Source organism: Juglans microcarpa x Juglans regia, chromosome 3S, assembly GCF_004785595.1.
Source record: "Juglans microcarpa x Juglans regia isolate MS1-56 chromosome 3S, Jm3101_v1.0, whole genome shotgun sequence".
In the NCBI taxonomy this organism is placed as follows: domain Eukaryota; kingdom Viridiplantae; phylum Streptophyta; class Magnoliopsida; order Fagales; family Juglandaceae; genus Juglans; species Juglans microcarpa x Juglans regia.
In genome coordinates this window covers 24,919,299-24,940,299 of record NC_054599.1, presented here as the reverse complement: position 1 = coordinate 24,940,299, position 21,001 = coordinate 24,919,299, and the positions used below count along the sequence as shown (strand labels likewise).

Sequence of the window (21,001 nt, the reverse complement as noted above, 5' to 3'; positions counted from 1 at the left end):
TTATTTCTATTGTTCTCTATTTACCCTGATAATTAATTACTTAATTGCTACATTGATCAGAACTGGAATACTGGAATGTTTAAGATAAGGAACAGGGGCTCAAGGTGTGAGGTATGACCCTCCAAAACATAGTTCCCTGCTTTGAAACTCTTAAAAACCAAAACCACGTGCAATTGAATCTAATTGTTTGTATCCTGTAGGATAAAGATGTCTATATCTTTAATAGGTGAGAAGTACTATAGAGAGATCTTATAGAAGTAAGTTTAGAAATTAATGTTAGATTTACTTTATAATAAAGTAACATAATAATTTTTTGTACCACATCAAACTATGTCAATTTATAAATTTTTTTTATATAATTTTTTATAACTAAAATATTTCTATATACTAGAAGAACTCATACACTTCACTTCACTTCACCAAATATATAATAAAAATTCCATACGCATATGCTAATAAATGTGACTAGGACCTCATGATCATCTCACAAACATTAGGTGCTAAGCGAATAATTCAACGCCACTCAAACTTTATAGATAAAAAAAAAAAAAAAAAAACCAGTAAATTCATTGTAGTCTTTATCAAGCCATGCCAGCGGGAGCACAAGTGCTCTGAAAGTAAGGCTGACACATAAGAAATCTCCACCACCGCCACTTTGCACATGACTGCAAATGCAATTGAACCTGAATTCTGTGTAGTTTATTCAGAAGAAGGAAAAAAAAAAAAAAAAATGACAATGCAGTGCACCACGTCAACACGACACACATTTTGGGCTTTAATTAATGGTAAAAGACAAAAACTAAAACCGACAGAAAACCTCTATCTTACCTGTCAATGGCATCTTACATGGGGGAGGTGATTGGATGGGCTGCACCTGCTTGCATCGACCCAGACCCAGTGAGCCTGACAAGCTTAGCAGAGAATGAGTTGGTGAAGATCGAACTAAAGCAGAACAAAATTAAGGAGAGACTAAACTTCAGTTTTGATTAAAAATTGATCTCAATTCATTTAATTTATTATTATAAATTTTTTTAAATTTTTATATAAAATATAATAAATAACTTAATTTTTTTAATTTTAAAATAATAATAATATTAAAAAATAATATTTTATTCAACTCATTTAAAACTATCTCAACTCCAAACGAATTTAATTCGTTGCCAAGGATAAGGTGAGGTTGCATATACGACATATTGGAGTCACTCTAATCCAATCGCAAAGCCACGTTTACTGCAGACCCCCAACAAATGCAGAAAAGAGTTCTGTTTTTGACAGATTTGGTAACACAAAAGCAGATGTGGTCGAATTGTAATTAGGCTTAGCTGTTTCGCGCATGCATTATTGCAGACAAACGCATATATTTACGATGACAAGTACAATGGTAATGAGTCGGCTACCCTTCTGATGAAGGGCAACCAATTTTACGGTCTTCTTTCAGCCATTATATTTATATAAATGCCCGAAAAAAAAAAAAAAAAAAAAAATTTGAAAAAGTAACATTACCTGGCCCATGCAGGTCTCGAACCTGCGACCTTCGCGTTATTAGCACGACGCTCTAACCAACTGAGCTAATAGGCCTTTGCCCTAGATGGCTTAGATTATCATATTTGTTTTGTTTTACAGAATTCAAAACAGACGGCTATAAATGCTTGATGAGGAAGTTGTAGCTATAAATCGTCGAGTGAAGAGTACTTTGCTTGGATATACACTTTCTTCACCCTTGCTAATGAAAATTGAAGAAAGTATTTTCCTGTTTTGGTCTCAAATTTTTTTTCTAACCTGTTCAAACACTGCGATTTTGCCATTCTCCATTTAAGATGGATGCTACATGTCGTTCACAAAGACTTTGACAATACCATTCAATATTAGCAATGACACAGAGAGTGAAATATGTTGGCAGGGTGTGAGGGCCAGCCAGCCAGCCAGCCAGGAAGTGGGGGAGGAATTAAGTTCAACTTTTGGGTACTTCTCAATGATTTTATTGAATCAATCTCAGTGCTTCTGTCCATTGAAACAATGATCTCATTCCATTACAGCATTCTTTCATTTGAGAGAGAGAGAGAGAGAATATGCAATGTGCCCCTAGATTGCGTTATTTAAACAATTTAATTACAGACAGAACCGGATCCTAACCCAAAATGTACATTAATGCTATGGATTTTGTCTAAATAGAGAAAGTTGCCATGCGGCATTGAATATGCAGAGCCACATATATTATTGTAGTAATTAATCTATAGGAGACCAAAAAACAAAATCCACACCCACCACCCCTTAGCTGAACTACCTAGAGCAGGAGTACTCAATGGCTTGCCTCATCCCTCGGCGAAACCCCCTGGCATTGGCCATGGAATTGGAAACCTATTTGGCAGATGTTTCAACCTGGGGCAAGCTGCAATGCACGCTCACCATGGCTTTGATCTCGTCCTCTCGATTTTGCACGCCCTCGACCACATCCTTTTTTTGATCCCACTGAATTCTCTTCGACCTACCAATGAAGTATTTCTTTCTTTATATATACTCAAAATAATCACCCCATACCAATGAGTTTTCTGCAATGATTCTCTGATATAAGAACACTTACGTTGCTGTCAACTCCCGACTCTCTGTAACTCTGTTGTTTGGTTGACAGGAATCTCCGGTGGCTTGAGGAGATGAAGCCTCTTCCTCCTCTAAAAGGCCATCAAACTCGGACTTTCTGTTCTTTACAACAGATTTTTTCTGGAATTCATTGAAATAGAGATGTAAGAATAAGTTCGAGACAGAAGCATATATAGTCACAGAACAAGCCAAAAGATTCAAGGTAAACTAGCTTTGATTTTAAACTCGACGTACCGAGCGTCTAAGCAGCAACCTTACTCGTAGTCCCTTTCTCCACTTCCTCTTATCGTTCAATTTCTGAACCTGGTGAAGTTGATACAAGCTATTAATGCCGTTGCAAGGTGAAAAATAACAACAACAAAAAAGAGGAATTGAAGAGCTAAGAAAATCTGCATGTTATTTACATACCGCTTTTTGAGCTGTATCCGTGGTCTCGTATTCCACAAGTGCATGGAGCTAAAGAGAAAAGGAATTCGAAGATATAAATAATGGAAGAGACAGCTTTGGAGATTATATCTCGGGTTTAAACAAAACTGCTTATTTCATTCTTTAGCTACTACCTTGTTACTGATTGAAAAATCGCCTTTGGAGCAAGATGAATGGGATTCATGGGGATGGCATATTTGAATTGCTTTCACACTGATCAGTTACAGAGAGCAGAATAATAAGCAACAAAGACCTTGTTCACATGTAAGAAAACCAGAAGAGGAACAGTTTGCAGAGTTCTAAAAATCCAACCTCCCAACCACACCAAATATCTTCTCAAGGTTTTGATGAGAGTGATCTTCAGGCAAGTTACCTGCCACAACAATACGAGACTGCAGGACAAAAGAATCATTTCAAGAAAAACATTTTAACATTTAGTTCTAGTTATATCTATCTGATGTAGGAACTACTAGGAAGTGATCTCACAGTTCTTACCTGCAACTCTTCTTTCTCTTTCTCAGTGAAAGGGTTTTTACGTCTAACCTTCTTGCCGTCATCACTGACAACCTTCACAACAACAAAAAATAGGACGAATATTGTTACAAAATCGAAGAAATTATTTTAAGGTTTTATTCATCGTCTACTTTCAAAATAAGAAAAAGAGTTGGAAATGCTGAAGTTGATCAAATGGCATACAAGCCTTGAAGAGGACCGCAGTGCTTGGGCAAGCATAGGGTTATTACTAACAAGAGACTTGATCTTTTTTACTGAAGCAATAGCAGATATTGGAACTGTTACAAAGACAACACGCACGCAAGAATGACATTCTTGTTTTAAATTGAATATGTGATAGAAATAGACTGCAAAGAGCACTCTGAATCCGGTGACCTTACCATAACCATTGGCGTCTCTAGTCATGTGTTTCACAAAAGATTCGTTTGCAAGCAGACTCATGTTGCTGAATTGATATTCCACCTGTCATATGTACAGAAACCATCCTAATGTGAACTTATCATTTGTTCCAAAAACTTAAGTTATAGGAAAGAGATAGATTTAATTTTTTGTATTATATTACTCATGAAATTCAAAAACTGTAAAAACTGGAACAGGGGATGCACTAAAAAATACATCATTGTTTGAAAAGAACTGTGACATGAAAGTAGAAAAAGAGTAATTATGCCAAACGATGCTTTGATGGCTCAGTGACAGGAAATGCAGCAATCAACATTCCGGAGCTGGAAAGGGGAATACATGAGAAAGGGAAAAGAAAAGATAAATGTTTTATATATAGATTTCATAAAATTGAATTCACAAATTGACACGTGGTACATCAAATTATAAAGTAGGTATACCATATCCCATAAAATAATGTTAGTTTGTGAGTTTTTTTTTTTATGATTTTTTTTCTTTTTTTTGGCGGTAGCACTACTCAAAAGAAAATATGCACAGCAATATGGTTGAGCAAACCAAACGCTCATATTTATTAAAAGATTCACATACATTAATTCAATAAGAAAGCATCGCCTTCTCTCGGCAAACCAACAATGAATTAGTACACAAATAGGAAACAGATAGTGGTATTTGATAATCGGAGATTGTGAGAGTAAAGAGTGTATTGTTTAACCAGCCGCAAAAGGGAATCTAAAAACACCAGGAAGGCAAGATCAATCACCTGTTTGATGATCTTTTGCTTAAGGTCATCAGTAAGGACGGTCTTGGTGCGATAGGGTGGGGCGACAACATGAGGCCGGTTAGAGATCAAATATGCAGGTGGCTCTTGGTACCCAACAAACAGCCAATCAGACCTCCCACCACCAATATTACTCCTACCCAGAAAGTTGAAGCCTGGATAAAAATGAGCAGAGGCGGGCATGTGGTTATATGTTCTTGGGACAAATTCACGTGCCCGTGCATTGAACTTGAAAGACATGATACCGTCGTATGTTTTTTTCGTGCACTTCTCTCTCTCTGGTGTTTTTTGGATTTTCTTCGCAGTTACTACTTGTGCTTGTGCCATTGTTCTCTTCTTGTTCTTAATTTCTTTCAGTTCTCTATCTAGTTGATGAGATTTTGTCTTCGAATCTTGGTTTGTTTTCTTTGATCTATCTCCGTCTCTCCCACCTCAAGTTTAGTAACTGTCTATATTTGTTCACGTTGAGTCCACGCTTCGCGCCCAAAATACGGGCATCTACGTATATATGTTTCAACGGGAGGACTGATTTCTTACGCACATTGCTCATGCGTTTCACTGGTTTTTTAAGGCCATCAAACTTTGCCAAAGGCGTAGCCACTGTTTTCAGCACCTCTCCATGGAAACATATAAATTTAATTATTTATATTAACATCTTTAACACTTTTCTCACTTGTGGATTAGACTACAATTTATTACCGGGTTCAATACTTAAAAAAATATTTAATTAAATAGGTGAAATTTAGAATTGGAGTTCGAACTCATTGATAAAATCACCACTTTTTTTTTTTTAATTATTATTATTATAAAAGATGGAGGTCAGGCCTCCTTATTATTACTCACCCTCATCAAGACTGAGGAGAAACCGTGTAAACAAATAGAGAACATGAAACCTACCAACCAATACAAAGAGCTTAGGACCGAATGCAGAAACATCTCCCCTTATCCAATCGAAAAAGACCTTTGAGATTTGAAGGGAATTCAGAGCTTTGATGCCAAACCTTGTAGACCCTGAAGCACTCTCTGTAAATATGTCGAACCCGTAAGCAGAGACCATCTATCAGATTAAGTAATTCCTCCCAATAATACTCCAAGTACCAGAGGCCACATCTCTTTTTCCTTAGCCCTTCAATCTCCAACATAGAGTCCATCTCAATTTCCACCTTTTTCAAACTCAAAAATCTCACAGTTCGAAGACCTTGCAGCAAAGCCATAAATTCTGCAACATTATTAGACGGCACACCAGTTGACATAGAGAAACCAGAAATCAAATTTCCAATCATTCAATATCACATAATAAAATAACGAGAAAATGATGATAAAAGTGATGATAAGTAGCTTACTTTATATTTATATCTAACACTATGTATGTTGCCAATCATTTAACGTGAGGATGAAGGTATAAAAAATATGAACAATCTTGAAAATATGATTGTTCAGGTATGTCTAATAAATTATCAAAAGTAAAATTATATAACTTCATTGTAGAGTTTTTAGTTGGTAAGAATTTTCGATTATTTTAAGTAATAATCTAAATATTAAAAAATAAAATAAAATTTTATAAAAAGTAAAATACAAAGTTTTTAAAATTCGTGATCATTTAAAGCAAAATTAGACGACTTAATTAAACAAGAATAATATTCTCATTTTGAGTCAATTTGGATTTGTGGGATATACAAGCCCGCTACGTAGTGGAATATATTAGGCAGTTTTGTACCCACTTTAGATTGGCCCAACAAGCCCAACTAATACCAATACACCTCTTCTCTCAGACAACATATATTGGTTTAGGCCCAGTACATGTTATTTTTTAGTTCGTATTCCATTTGGGCCGAGAATGACCCTATAGCCCAATAAAACTGCTACAGATCAAAGCTGATATGTGAAACACACAATCCATATAATTTGTATAGCAACATTTGATTTGTAAAATTTAAAATTTAAAATTTATTTTTTAAATAAAATCATATCGTATAAATATTTTGCTATATGTGTTATCCATACTAGTTTGTGAATAAAAGTTTGCCTAAAAATACACCTAAAAAATTTGATAATAATGATTTAATTTTATTTATTTAATTTTGTTATTTTGCTTTAAGAGTCGGGACTCTGGTTGCATGATTGGCCTATCCTCCAAATTCTTGTTCTTTTGGCAGCGATCTATAGATAAGATGTCCTTTCTGATGTTGTTTTTGCATTTTAATATTTCCCAATTTATACCCATTACCAATCACAAAGGCATCCCTATCTCCGGCCAAGGAATCTTCAATCTTCAACAGGAATATGGTTTTCCTTGAGGGCCAACTGCTAGTTTAAACATATTCTATTCTCCAACTCTCTAACTTTATCTGCCCATTAAAAAAATAAACAGATTAATATATCCCATCCAAAATCTAATATATTGAAAAATTAATAATAGTTATTTTATTTACAAGTTTGATGTGTCACACATTATTTATGGTAGGACTTATTATATTTATAAAAAAAAATTAAAAATTTATCATATATATTTTTTTCACTCATTAAAAGAATTTAATACCATATATAAAAGTGGGACCTATCAGGTTGGGGTGGGGGCTGCCCTCATTTATAATTATACATTGTTTACAAGATTCTCTATTATTTTGGTTGTGAGAGTGACTGTTTTGACATGCACCCAAAATAAACAATAATTACTCTCTGTGTGTTTCACATTGAGATATGACTGGGTTTGGTTAAAAGGGATGAACTCTGGGATTTTGAGCAATTAGACTCATTAATAGGCTGTTTTTGGAGACCACATGATTGTGTCAGCTGATTCAGAATCACACACTGTGATTGGCTTTTGATATGCATGCTATGTACTTTGTTTATGAAATGAGGTCATTTTCTCTAAATAGTAAGTATGGACATTTTGGGTTTTCATATGGGCAGAAGGGATGGCATCTTGATTGATTCAGTGAATAAGGAATATTTGAGATTTAGTTTGAGATTGATGTGCACATCATCATCCCCTTTGTTTGAGAAATAATCAGCAGTCTTTAATGTGGTTTATGTAAAGGTTATGAAATTATCAATTTTTTTATTTTATTTAAAAAAAATTTGAGAAGAGATAGATTTTATTATTTAATTCATAATTTTTTAAAAAAATTAGAAGAATATCCATCTCACTTAAATAGTTAATGATGTATTTATCTCCAATTGGACAAGACAGTCCATAAAATCTGGCTTCACTTGATGCAAAGATTTTGTGTTAAGAGCTAAAATTGTCAAACTTGTAACTGGGAAAGTGGGGATAACCCCTCAACAAGGAAAAGGAATAAACCCGATTAAGTCCGGATATTGTCCTGTTTTCTTGTACGGCCAAAACAATGTCACCCACCAATTGAAAGGTGGAATATTGAAATATTCTTTTTAACTCGAACACGTTTCTAATCATTCCGTTAACACAATAGTAACAATGTGGCTGTGATTGATTGACATAATCCAGCCTTCAAAAAAAAAAAAAAAAAAAAATAGTAATAATGTTGGACAGAATAATACATGTTGCTTTGTAGTACTACTCTAATAATTATTCTGTCAAGAATAATCCAATCCTATCGCCGTTGTGCGTCAGTTCTAGTTCTACTGAGCAACTCTCCTGACTATCGCGACTTCTCTCAGAGCACCTCTGAGCCAACCAAGCCCTCCACCTCTCTCTCAGTCTCTCTATCTCGCCCTCCACCTCTCTCTCTCATTTAGGTTTTAGATAATGTGTGGAAAATGTTTGGTTTGAAAGATGCCACATCATGTGTACAATAGATGCAGCCAAACAATAGCTTCTCTCAAGATTATTTCTAATTATTAATTCTCAAAAGATAATACAGCAAATTAAATCATTTAAAGTGTCAAGGAATGTAGCTTTTAATTCAAAAGCCACCCTTAAAATAAACCAGACAGAGACATTCAGAACTCAACTTCTCTCCCACTTACTCCTTGTTTTGGGTCTGGAATTTTCAGAAAAACTAAATTTAAAAACGAATTATATGCCTGTTTAGCCACTTCAGTATCTGGCAAAATGATTGGAAAAACACAAAAACTGGTTGTATAACATTGGTACGATGTGGACTTTTCTGTTCCTCTCCTCAATTTTGTTGTGAACCACATGGAGCTCAACTTATGGTTCTCTCCTTGTATAAGATTCCTTGTACAGATTTCAGACACGAGCTTTCAGAAGTCTTCAATTATTTTTATTATTATTTTAAATCCTACCAAATTGGGGTGAAAAGGGTGTGTTTTTAAGTTTTAACTTCAGCCTAAAATGCATGAATACCCATAAAATGGAAACAATTGAGCCACCTTATTTCCATTTAACAACGCATTTTGCACATCACAAATGTCGGGGGGTGAAAGAAAAGTGCATACTGCAATTCTGTTGATAGACATTAAAGAATATATTATTGTGGTAACTGAGAGGCTTTATGATATGGGAAAATTCGGCCTTGTTTCTCCCAATAAATGTGTGTAGAATTCTGGTACCAGTCCCGCAACAAAATAACAACTCAAACTTGAGACACAAGGAAATCTCCTCCTCCCATGTATACTTCCTGTCCGCAAAAATCATGGTGTATGAACTCTATACATTCACTTTACCGGGTTTCGGATTGTGACTTTTCCAGCTATAGCCCTCAGATTTTGCATCTTCATCATCTTCCATGCTGTCACCTCCTGTGGTTGAAGTCCCTCCGGTGTTTCCAGTTAACTGGAGGGGGCCTTGAGGTGACCCAGACTCGGAACTGTGAGCCTTTGAAGACTCACCGTACTGTTCTTGGGCCATCCATACACCACCTAAAACAACAACAGATTGCTTTTCCAGGGCAGCCGATGCAGCAGCTGGAACCCTTCGAGTATGAAGTCTATATTTCTGCAAGAACGAGAAAACCTTCGATCAATTTTCATCATCGAAATTCAAGCTCCATTCAAAGCGACAACCTTTAATAATAATGTCCTTCAATTTAAGGTTAATGGAAACAGATTCTCAAATGGAGATCACTTAATTCATCCATCATTCTTTCTAGGGAAGAATGGAACAAAGAACGATAACCTACTTGTAAATGACTCTTAACTTCATCATTGGTCAGCCCGTCAACCTGCATCAATTCTCTAATTTGCTTTGGCGTGGCCGCTGTAAAAATTCCGGAATGTTCAAATCAGACCCCTTTACATCAAAAAAATGAAAGTAATGCAATCTGTCACAGCTATGTTCACACAGAGATCAATTAATTCCAGTACCAGGCTTTGAGCAGCTTGGATTTTATGCAACAAACACTAATACCCAATTTTGTATCTCTTCCCTCCAAACCAATTACCTTATAATTTATATTTATAAATTATCATGTGGATGAAAAGTACAAACCAAAACCCTCTGTCCATATCCAAAATCTCAATCTTTTAGATAAAAGTGGCATCGAGAGGAACAAAATTAAACAGTATAAGTTCTATTCTTCCATTGTTTTGCCCAAACAACCATCTAGCAATAGGAGTGTCATCAGTTACCACTATTAACTGAAGTAAGTATGCGAGTCTAGACTCATTCAATAAAAAAGTGAAAATGAAAATACCAATTTTCATATTTTCGTCTCGAGGTTTTCTCAATTTTATTTTGGCTTCAGTTTCTAACCTTGCGAACCTCCAAGTTGCTGCAACGCATTGACAAACCGCCTGTGCAACTCCGGTGACCAGCACCTCCTCTGCTTCCTAGCAGTCTGCTGCTGCGTCAAGGTCCGTATATTTGTAGTAGGATCGGAGGAGGAAACTGCTTTGCCACAGGCATTTCTCGAACCATTAGAACCGGATTCCTCCCTCGGATTCTTAATTCCCGGAGTGAGAAGCGAAAGCCCGTGGACTGGAAATTCCTCTTTCCCTTCCTTGTTCACTACGGGAAAACCCGAATATTTCTTAAGTGGCAAAAATTCCACGGCTTCATCTCTGCTTCTATCAGACTGGAATGGATCCCCAGTTCCTAAGTTACTTTCTTCGTCGCTTCTCTGCCATAAACAAATAAATAACATCAACTCCCTCGGTTATTTTATATCAAGTTGTCTCATAATTAGCAATTATATTTTGAAAATAGAAATCCCAGATATTTTCTTGGTCGACGAATTCATAAAAAATTGTACTGTGTCCTTTATACCATAGTTTCTGATTTCGGGTTAGGTTTGGCGCAATCAGTAGAGGGATAATCATCAGTGTTCCAGAGCTGGACAGAGCTCATCCAATTTTTTTTGTCCCTGCAGTCTTTCTCTGTTTTGTTTTCCACATTTCGATCACACTCTTTCTTCAGTGGTATGAACTCTTCCAACACGGGTTGAACTTCCTTTGGTGTAATGCGTTGTATTGACTCCTCCTTCAGAGCTCGAATCGCTAAACGCACACGGACAAAGAGAAGGGAGAAGAAATGTCAAAATAAGATAAACTTCTTGATCAACATGTTCAAAATTAAAACCCATGTCAGAATCGGAATACAAAAACCCATTTCTAGACTAGGATGTTCGTTCATATATAACGAATGGAACATCCATTGAACGAAAGTAATCAAAACCCAAAAACCCATCTCCAAAATTGTATTATTTACCTAACATAATAAAAAATAAACAAAAACCCATGTATCATCAGAATGGACTAAAATCGAAAACCCATTGCTAAAAACCAAATTTATTTCCAAAATCAGCACGAAATAAGAAAAGAAAAAAAAGAGACCAACCATCGTTCAATAAAGTCATGCAGAGAGGAAGCTCCCGCTTAAACGCATCGATCTTCCACATTTCCTCCTCCAATCTCTTCACGAAGTCTTCGAGCTTCGACGCTCTCTCCAAGACGTTCCCGATCATTGAAACCTCACCGAGGAAATCACTGATCGTTTTGGGCACAAAAGTTGGCCTGAAATCGAAGCTCAGCTCTGGGGGAACCGAACCCATTTCCGATCTTTCACCCGAACACTCGTATTACCTTTCTTTCTCTATATAAGTTCTATCAAAACGAAGTAAACAGAAAATATAAAGAAGGACCCTGAGGATCTATAGATATAATTTATTGGTGTGTATATTATATGTTCTAGAGTGAGAGAGGTCGTGTTTGGAGAGAGGGGGTGGGGAGAACTATTGAAGGGAATAAAACTGAATTTTTACGCGGAGATTCCTTTTGGTTGAAGAATGAGGAAGGTCGAGAGAAAGAGAGAGAGAGAGATGGCATCGCCGAGTTTCGACGATGTTATATATATAATCACTTCCGCGTCGTCGCGTATTTTATCCACAGGACTCGGGGACTTTCCTAGTTAACTCAGCAGCTGATCCGGTTCCATTTGGTTTTAGCTCTTATAGTTATCGTTATTAAATGCCTAAAGTGCCATTCAAAATATTGTGCAAATTCTATCAATAATTAAATATTTTCAAATGATATAAAAATTTATAGATATTTTCATATCAGATGAAAATGTGATATAATAACATGATAATTTAATTTTAATTCTCTTCCAAAATGTGATATGGAATATTAATCTATTTTTGAGTAGAATAGAATATGTTTATAATTATTCATTGAGTTATAATTTTACTTAATATGCTGCTCATTTATTTAACTAACCAAATATTGTGGTAATTAATTTCGGTATCCATTATATATTGTGTCTTCTCATGACGGTACTCTCTAATTATTATTATTATTATTATTATTATTTTGTCAAAATTGAATGATCAAACTCGAGCAAAAAAATACATTACGTGAACACTATATACTTCAAAAGCTTAAATTGATGGAAAGATATATATTTAATCATATTTATATTTGTTTTAATATTTTCATTCAAGTATGGACCAAACTCCCTCTAATAAGAAAATCCAATACGTGAATCAGGATTTGAACTCCGGATTTATACTCTAATACTGTGTAAAAGCATTAATTGTCTTAAAAAATTAAATTGTTAGAAAGAATTAGATTTAATTAGATTTATATTTATCTTGAATAAAAAGCATTTGTATATATGGTCAAATAAGAGAAACTTGGTCATCATATAAATTATTTGTAACGCTAGCTGTTTCCATCTCCACTATGGTGGGTCAAGAATCATTTCCTTTATGGGGGCAACAAGAAAACCACCAAACCAGAATATTGAGGCCGATCTATGTTCATTGAGATTCCAACACGTGTAGTCTATATATTTTAACCACATATCTATCCTTATCTTTTAGACAAATAAATAAATAAAATACTCATTCATTTATTAGCAGTTGGTCATGAGATTCTTGCATGTTCTGGTTCTGGGTGCATGCAGCAGTGCTTTTGGAATCGTCACTTTCTAAAAATCGGTGGATTACAACATTTGGTTGCTTTGTTGATTCCAAAAACCCATTTATTGGCCTGTGTTCCCTCGACCGTCCATAAGGGAACCGGCATCTGTGCGTTGGCTGCAACTTAGTACCATTGGCCATGAAGTGGGAAAGATCAGGACCAATTTGTATATATTATATACACTACTAATCTATCATATGAAATCTGTATATCAATTTATTAATTTATTTTTATGAATTCTATTTGTAACTATAGCATTTTTAAAAAATAAAAAACCAAAAATTTCATTTATTAGTCGGGATACAATTGACATGTCGTATTGAAATCAAATATGACATTATATATCAGTAATACCATAGGTCATATAAATAATATAAAATGTTATATTTTTTACACCAATTTATAACAAAGTATAAGAAATAAAAAAAAAAAAAAAAAAACACTACTTTCCTATATTTGATTGGGTTTTGGTTTGTGTAGGCAAAATTGCGTGTAATATACTCTTTACTAGTTTCATGGGGATTGTCTTGGAGATGGAATCATAAAACTCGAGTCATTTAAAAAAACATTAATATGGGGTTCATAATTAATGGCACCATCCTCGGTCGCAATAGGGACGATATGGGGTTGATAATGAGTTAGATCCCCATGCAGCTAGCTAGCCTCATTCATGTCATGACTGCCCCACCTTCTGCTTAGATCGAGATAAGAATCCTTTGGGTGTTTGCGGGGTCTTCTCAATTTCGATCGACATTACGAATAGGATAATTTTAAATATTAATTATGATATATTAAAATACTATAGACTACCTGATCTTTATTCATAATGTTTATTATTTTTAAATATACAGATCATTAATTTAAAAATATGTAAATAACAAAACACATTCATGTTAGCATTGCGGAGAGAAAAAATGAAAAATATGTTTTCAATAAAGTTAGATATAGTTTTAAAGTTTGTAAATCTTGTATTTTTTATTTAAAAAAATCAATGTCTACTAAGAAAATGTTAGTTTTTTTTATAAGAATTTTATTTTCTATTTTTTTAAAGGGAGTGCATGATCGAGACTTAGGTTGTATTTAGTTGTTGAACCAAACTCAACTCATCTCAAACTAATTATTGATGAAACTTATTATTTTTTCAACTTCCTATAAAAGGGTTAAACTCATATCAACCTACTAATTCATACATTTTAATTTAAAAAGTTAAATACATCTCAATTTAAAAAAATTTAACTCATCTCAATAAAATCTATAAAATATTACTATTTATAACTCAATGAACTCGTTTTAACATTAAATGTAGTCTTATTTAAGACTGTATAATTCATTTCTTTGTTTTCCTCTAATATATTTATTTTTTTGTCTACTAGTGCGAGATACCATTACTATATGAATTTTGTTATATACACATATTTATTATATCTTGAACGCGGTGTTTGGATTGGATCCCCTCCGGTTTCTCGCATCTCCGTTGGTCTTGTCGGGTGCTTGTATCCTGAAGAATCTACACGTCGGTTTCCAATTATGGCCACTCATTTGGAAGAATTTTCATTTGTTTTTTGACCCTTTTATTAATCCATTTTGAAGTGAAAAGATTGCCAAGTATTCTTTCTTTTCATTAATTAATATTATTATTACTATTATTTCCATTTTACTAATCCCATGACTAGCTAATTTATTATAATACGTACACATATGTGTATACATACAAAGTCATGTATATATAATACATATGTGTATGCATACATATATATATATATATACAGACACATATATATGCATACACATACACATGTGTATGTGTATGTATAAAATATAATGAATAATGCTAGTCCCATAGCTCCCAGCTTCTGCTGGTAATTTTTTTTACTTTGTGATTAAGGAAATATTTTTTAATGATGTTACATTTTTTTTTAAAAAAATTTTAAAATGTTAAAAAAATGTATGTAAAAAAAACACATCAAAATAACTAATGATGGCTCCTAACGAGAGCTGGGAGAGGTGGGCGTAGAAGCGTCCAAATATAATATAGAAAGCATAAGCTCATTTATTTTATATATATATATATGTGAGTAATATTACATATAATCGTAGAGTACGTAAGTGTTATTTAGTCGTTTTGAAAAAAAATGAGATTTATTATTAAAAAATTAATTTTTTTAATGTAGATTCTTTATTTATTCACTTTTTATAAAATAATTACGCGTCATTTATACATTTACAACTATGACTATCACTCATATATATATATATATATATATATATTATATTCACGATGCTTTCAATGCAAGAATGCTAAAATCCAAATATGAGCCGCTACGTGCGTACTCTCTGTATTTGGAAGGTAGCGATCTTTTCCGTTGTTAAGGGATTTTATGCCCATGTTTATGAAAGGTCAAAGCTGGGTACGTAGGGGTATTACATTCCTGCCTTAATCCTGCTTCTGATGAAAGTAATCATGATGGCATGGAATTGGAGCCACTGCTTCATCATGATCAGGATTCAGGAGGATCTTTCATTTCAACCAGATCATGAAAAGGTACTTCACGATCAGGTTTAGCCAAACTCAGCAAAATAATATTCTTTCTTCTTCTAATTTTTTCGTCTGGATTATCAAGCAAATAAAAGATGAACAGACAATGGGAAATATCCTCACAATTTTCGCAACTTCTTCTCGACTTAGGGTTAACGTATATAAGTGGGTTGTCTGGAAGAAAGATGTTGAATTGGATCCTTGATATCGTGCAACTTTTACAAGAATCTTTAGGACATAACACTGTGCGTGGAAGAGAACATACGAACTTGGGAATTAAAGTGGTTACCCCACTGATATTAAAGACTACCTTTGCACTTTGCAATGTTCTACGTAGGAAGTTTTCACAAGATTCACTGAGCAAGCCAATTCTCCTACGCTTTCAAGAAAAAGATTGAAACCACCCATGCAATAGATCGAATCCGAAGGAACAGATCATTAAATTAAGATATTTTTCTTATTATTTCAAAGGCTATCGAAAAAGACACACACTATCCTACAACCCTCAAAGCATCTTTCACGTGGTGACAAGCTCGTGTTTATGGCCTTTGAGTATGACAGTATCCTTTGTCCCCATCTCTTTTTTCTTCTTTGGTTTTGTCAAGCTGGAATCTTTTCTAATAAAATGCAGATAGCCAGATCAAGGGTTTCTAACAGTTTTTTTTGGTTTTTTGGACAACTTTATAAGGCTGTTCTTGTCATTTAGGGTTTGGGGTACTGCCTTTGTCTACTTTTGGGAGTTGTTGAATGGGCATTATTATCATTGCTCCTGCTCGGTTCTGCAGGCAAGAATTCCACTTATTTCTCCTCACCCAAAAATTGCAGGGCTGCGTCATCATGATCTCCGGCCTATTGATCTCATCATCTTATTGATCTTACCCATCCAATCTCAAGTAGTACTCTTGGAGAGAATGTTGAAAGGTAAAATATATTATTCTTGTAAAGCATTCTTAATGGTCTGCCCAAGTTGTCTGCATATATAACTACGAAGTACCATAATTGTATCATCTTATTCTTTGGTTATCAGTGCTTACATTAATGAAATTCCATCGGTATATTAATTTTCCATACCATATTCAAGCATAGTTAGCCTGTTCACAAGTACTATGTCTAAATATAGATAAATGCTTGATCAACATAAAAATCTTACTAAAGTAAATTTACAAATTGACGTGACTTGATGTAAAATATTAGATTATAAAAGTACTCCTTTAAAGTAAATTTAATGTTTCACATAAAATTATATGATCAGATTTAAATTCACTTCTATAAAATTTTTGTATAATCTAACATTTAATCTCCTATATATATATATATATATATATATATATATATATATATAGGATATATATATCACTCTTTGGGTTCTGGGAATATCCCTACAATTTCTACGAATTGGATTGCATGCATGTAAAATGTGCTTAATTTTGTTAATCATATATATATCAACATGCTGCATGCATGCCATTAATTCTCTCTCTCATGATCACCTACAGTATAGTGATAAGCATTTGCTAGGGTAAAGGGAGTTACTTTTCATTTAACCAATTAAATGCATATATGGCATCTTCGGAGAAAGAGGTGCATGCAAACAATAATATTAAGTTGTTGTTCTGATCTGTATTGCCAAAATTCAACAGCTTCATGAGCCAAAACAACGAAAACAAAATTCCTTTTGCTTTGAAAAATAAATGCACTTGTTAGATGCATTGAACGTAAAATCTCACCATTAAATTATATAAATGCATGCTCGCGCGTATTCATTAATATATGGCGTCATATTATTCTTTTTCTAGGGATCTACTATTTAATGATATATTTATTAAATATATACGTGGCCGGGGGTAGAGGTCGGGTTGCTTAGTATTAGATCATAATATAATTTTGATTCTCTAATACTTAAAAGTTGTGAATTTGTGGATCTTGTTTGTGAGGAATAACATATTTTCTATTTTTTTTAAATTAGTATTTTCTATTTAATATATAATATGATGTATTTTGATAATTCTATTTATATAAATATTAATTTATTAATAAGTGAAGTAATATAAAAAATATCTCATATATTGAACCTTATTTCATTTATAGTCTTTCTCTCTCATATTCAGGAGATGTTTGGAGAATGAGATGAGATGCGAATTTTGTGAATGGTAATGAGATAAATATTTATTCGGTTTTGAGAAAGGAGAAATAAAAAGTTGAATACAAAATATTATAAAGTTAAAATATTGTTATAATATAATTTTTTAATATAATTTTTATTTTGAGATTTGAAAAATTTGTAATTATTAGTTTGAAAGTGTTTTTATTTGCGTAATGTTTGGGAAGGAAATGAAATGAGTTAAAATGAGATGAGATGGGATAGAAAATATTTCCAAACATCCCCTCAATTTTGTTTTATAATTATAATAGATTTTACAATAAATAATATGGCGAGATACCAGATTTGAATTAAAGTAGCAAAATTCTTTAATTTCTTTTATAATTTTTGCTTCATAAAGATTCTTTTTTGAATTTTTTGAAAATTATTCATGGCTTCAGAAAATCTTGAATAATTAAAAAAAAAAAAAATTGTCTGAAAAAAGATATGTTGAAAATAATTTGGCCGATCGAGATATTTATGCAACAAGGAAAGGAAGAAGGAAATTAGTAATGTGAGGGAATCGGTTCGCCGCATAGTATACGAAGTTACGAACGGCGGTGCTTTCAACAATTCAGAATATTGGTGGATCCCACCCTTAAAAAGTATTGGATTCTCCCTCTGACAATTGTCTACTCTCTCTTTTTCCACGACCACGTTTTTATTTTTCCATATTTCCACTACACCTTCCCAACGAAGGAAGAAAAAGGTCTCTCCTTTTCTCTCTGCCACTAACGCAAAGTCCATCACCCTTCTATTTGCGTGAAAACAACCATCTTACACCCTTCATTACTCCTTTTCTTTTAGCTCTTTGAGAAACCCACCTTTCTCCTTTGGTTCTCGTATGCTTGATGTTGAATTCTTGGTGCCCACTCAGTTGGGGGGTCACTTAATTTATAAACACATAAACTAAATTATTGACGTCGTGTTTCGTGGGTCTGGACAAATCCACACCCCCGATACCGCGTTGTGAATTATTTAGAGCCTCTGACAGTGTTTCGGTGTAACTGTAGAGTGGCATTTCGTACGTTCATGACGGCGAATGGAAAATAAGTGTTGTGAAAGTAAAAAATAGATGACACCAAGATTTACGTGGTTCGACAATATACTTACGTCCACAGGAGTTTGAGGAGGGAAATCTCCCATATAATATAGTAGCTTACAATCACTCATGGATTCTCATATCTCACTGTATAGAGAAGGTTGAAACTCTTCTTGTTGAGGGCGATGTCTTCCTCAAGGGGTTGCTTGAAGAAGAAGATTTTATTAGTGGAGAGCTAGGTCCCTCCCAGAAGTAGAAGTCGTTCATTAGTTTATTTATTTTCATATGGCAGTATGCTTTATATATGTACCCATTTATTGCATGTGTCAGCTTCCTTCCTTAGTCTGCTTTCTTTCTGGCATGCTCTAAAGCTCCATGCCATGATATAACTTCTCCCCTTAGCTTGTCTAACTTGCTCTCCTTGATTCCTCATGACATTTCCAATCCTTATATCTCTTTTATCCCCCTCTTTTGTCCCTAATGAGATCTTGATAGGCTGTACCCAATATATGGACTAGTGTATTTTTCCCCTCTACACAAACGGTTGATGTACAATTAGTTCATTTAGAGAAAAAGCTATGTCTCTGATACTATTTGTAATATTTTTTGAAAAATTATTCAAGCTACATCTGAGTCTATATTTTAAAAAGATTAGTTAATGATATAATTAGAGTCTTGTTAGAATTATTAACAATAGATTGGTTTAAGCTACAATCTAAGATCAACTGAGAATAAAAAAAAAATACATGTTTATAGTCTTATGATGTACACTAGCATGCTTATATCTTATTATCTTGTCTGTACACGGCAAGCCTGCAACATGTTCGAGAGAGGGATTTTGTTGTGAAGGATCAAACAGGAAATGAACGTTTCCTTGACCTTGTTGTCCCCAAAAGATGTCAGGCTAGGGCACTTGGGATTGCTTTTGATCATGAGTGGCAATGTCTTAGCTTTCCACTTCCTAATGGTCTCTAAAATTCTAGGTGATTGATCTCTTACCCCCCGCACTAGCTACGCCTGCAGCCAACAAGATTTCAGAAAGAAAATGCATGCGAGGATCGAGCATTGGCAGTAAGAATACAAACAGAAACATTGGATCCATGATTAGCAGTGGGCACTTAAAGTTGACACTCCAATCAAGGCAGGACCCAATTGGCCCATGCAGCAAGAATTGACAGACTGGTGTATTAATTGGCTATGATCCGGCCATCTACTTGGCCCAGGGCGCTCAATTTCACAACTTTTTTTTTTTGGTAGAAGATCAATATGGCACTGAGGATATTACTCTTTGCACAAGTAGGTTAATTTAGCATAAAATTTAAAAATAATCACAAGATCATGAAGATGATCACGTTAACGATTATCTGAGAAAGATGACTTCCGATATTACAAAAATGATAACGATTCAAGCTTTGTAAGAGGCTCATACGCGATCCTACCCAATCTTACTAGCTAGCTGTATAATTGGACCAGCTTGTTTCTCAATCATGTTCATGTCATTAATCTGAGTTCATTTCCATCCTTATATCACATGCATGTCCGCTTTTCTGAATTTTGTTCTCTCTGTATGCGTACGTACTGATTTTCTGAAATAATTAGTTGCACAATAAGCAAATATATGCCATTTCTTCGCTCGATCACATATGTACGCAGAAATATATGGAAGAAAAAATAATTTAAAATGCGAAATAGTAAACAAGCACATGAAAAGTTTGTGTGATAATAATTTTTCAAAGTTTTTATTTTTATTTTTTTTATTTTCTTATCTTTTATTTTTTTAATGAAAGTGTTGCGTGCTGAATAGATGAGAAAGCCACATGGTACATATGTTTTGTTTTCTAAGTTTTTTGTGAATTATGAGTACAATTATATAGCTCCGGCCGGTAATCCCGTGTATGTGTGTTTGAACATATATGGAAAATGCACTTAGCTCTTTCAGAATTATCATTTGAATATTTTAATTTTTTACTTAGTAATTAAAGAAATGACTATTAATAAAATTATATGAAAAATGCTATGCGGCCGCTAGTACCATCCAACATATATATATATATATATATATATAGGTTTTGAAAGCATATGTTTTGACCGGCTTAAAACAGCCCTCACCTTTCAAAAGTTCAGTTTTTATTTTCACCAGGCCGGGGTTACAAAATATTGAAAATGAATGATCCCGGCCCCAATGGTCATGATGAATGACATCTTCTCCTCTCATGCATAAACAATAAATAGCTATAGGACATATGAAGTTATAGGTTCATTCCA

At 34.0% G+C, this 21,001-nt stretch overlaps 2 protein-coding genes and 1 non-coding gene across 3 annotated transcripts; all 3 read right to left on the bottom strand.

The window, feature by feature from the left end:
- Window positions 1-1,504: 1,504 nt before the first annotated feature.
- Window positions 1,505-1,578, bottom strand: TRNAI-AAU. The gene has a single exon. It is a non-coding gene; the product is annotated as a tRNA-Ile (tRNA).
- Window positions 1,579-1,945: 367 nt separating this feature from the next.
- On the bottom strand, window positions 1,946-5,193 carry LOC121258360 (la-related protein 6C-like). Its single transcript, XM_041159866.1, has 10 exons — window positions 4,697-5,193; window positions 3,918-3,999; window positions 3,721-3,815; window positions 3,520-3,591; window positions 3,337-3,416; window positions 3,159-3,237; window positions 3,007-3,054; window positions 2,833-2,901; window positions 2,582-2,718; window positions 1,946-2,485 (listed from the first exon to the last, which is right to left on the bottom strand). The coding sequence occupies exons 1-10, from the start codon at window positions 5,039-5,041 to the stop codon at window positions 2,359-2,361; spliced, it is 1,134 nt and encodes a 377-aa protein (XP_041015800.1). The 5' UTR covers window positions 5,042-5,193; the 3' UTR covers window positions 1,946-2,358.
- Window positions 5,194-9,111: 3,918 nt separating this feature from the next.
- On the bottom strand, window positions 9,112-11,939 carry LOC121258358 (transcription factor HHO6-like). The gene is made up of 5 exons (XM_041159862.1): window positions 11,436-11,939; window positions 10,866-11,095; window positions 10,353-10,719; window positions 9,781-9,857; window positions 9,112-9,596 (listed from the first exon to the last, which is right to left on the bottom strand). Exons 1-5 carry the CDS (start codon window positions 11,647-11,649, stop codon window positions 9,309-9,311), a joined length of 1,176 nt encoding a protein of 391 aa, XP_041015796.1. The 5' UTR covers window positions 11,650-11,939; the 3' UTR covers window positions 9,112-9,308.
- Window positions 11,940-21,001: the final 9,062 nt, after the last annotated feature.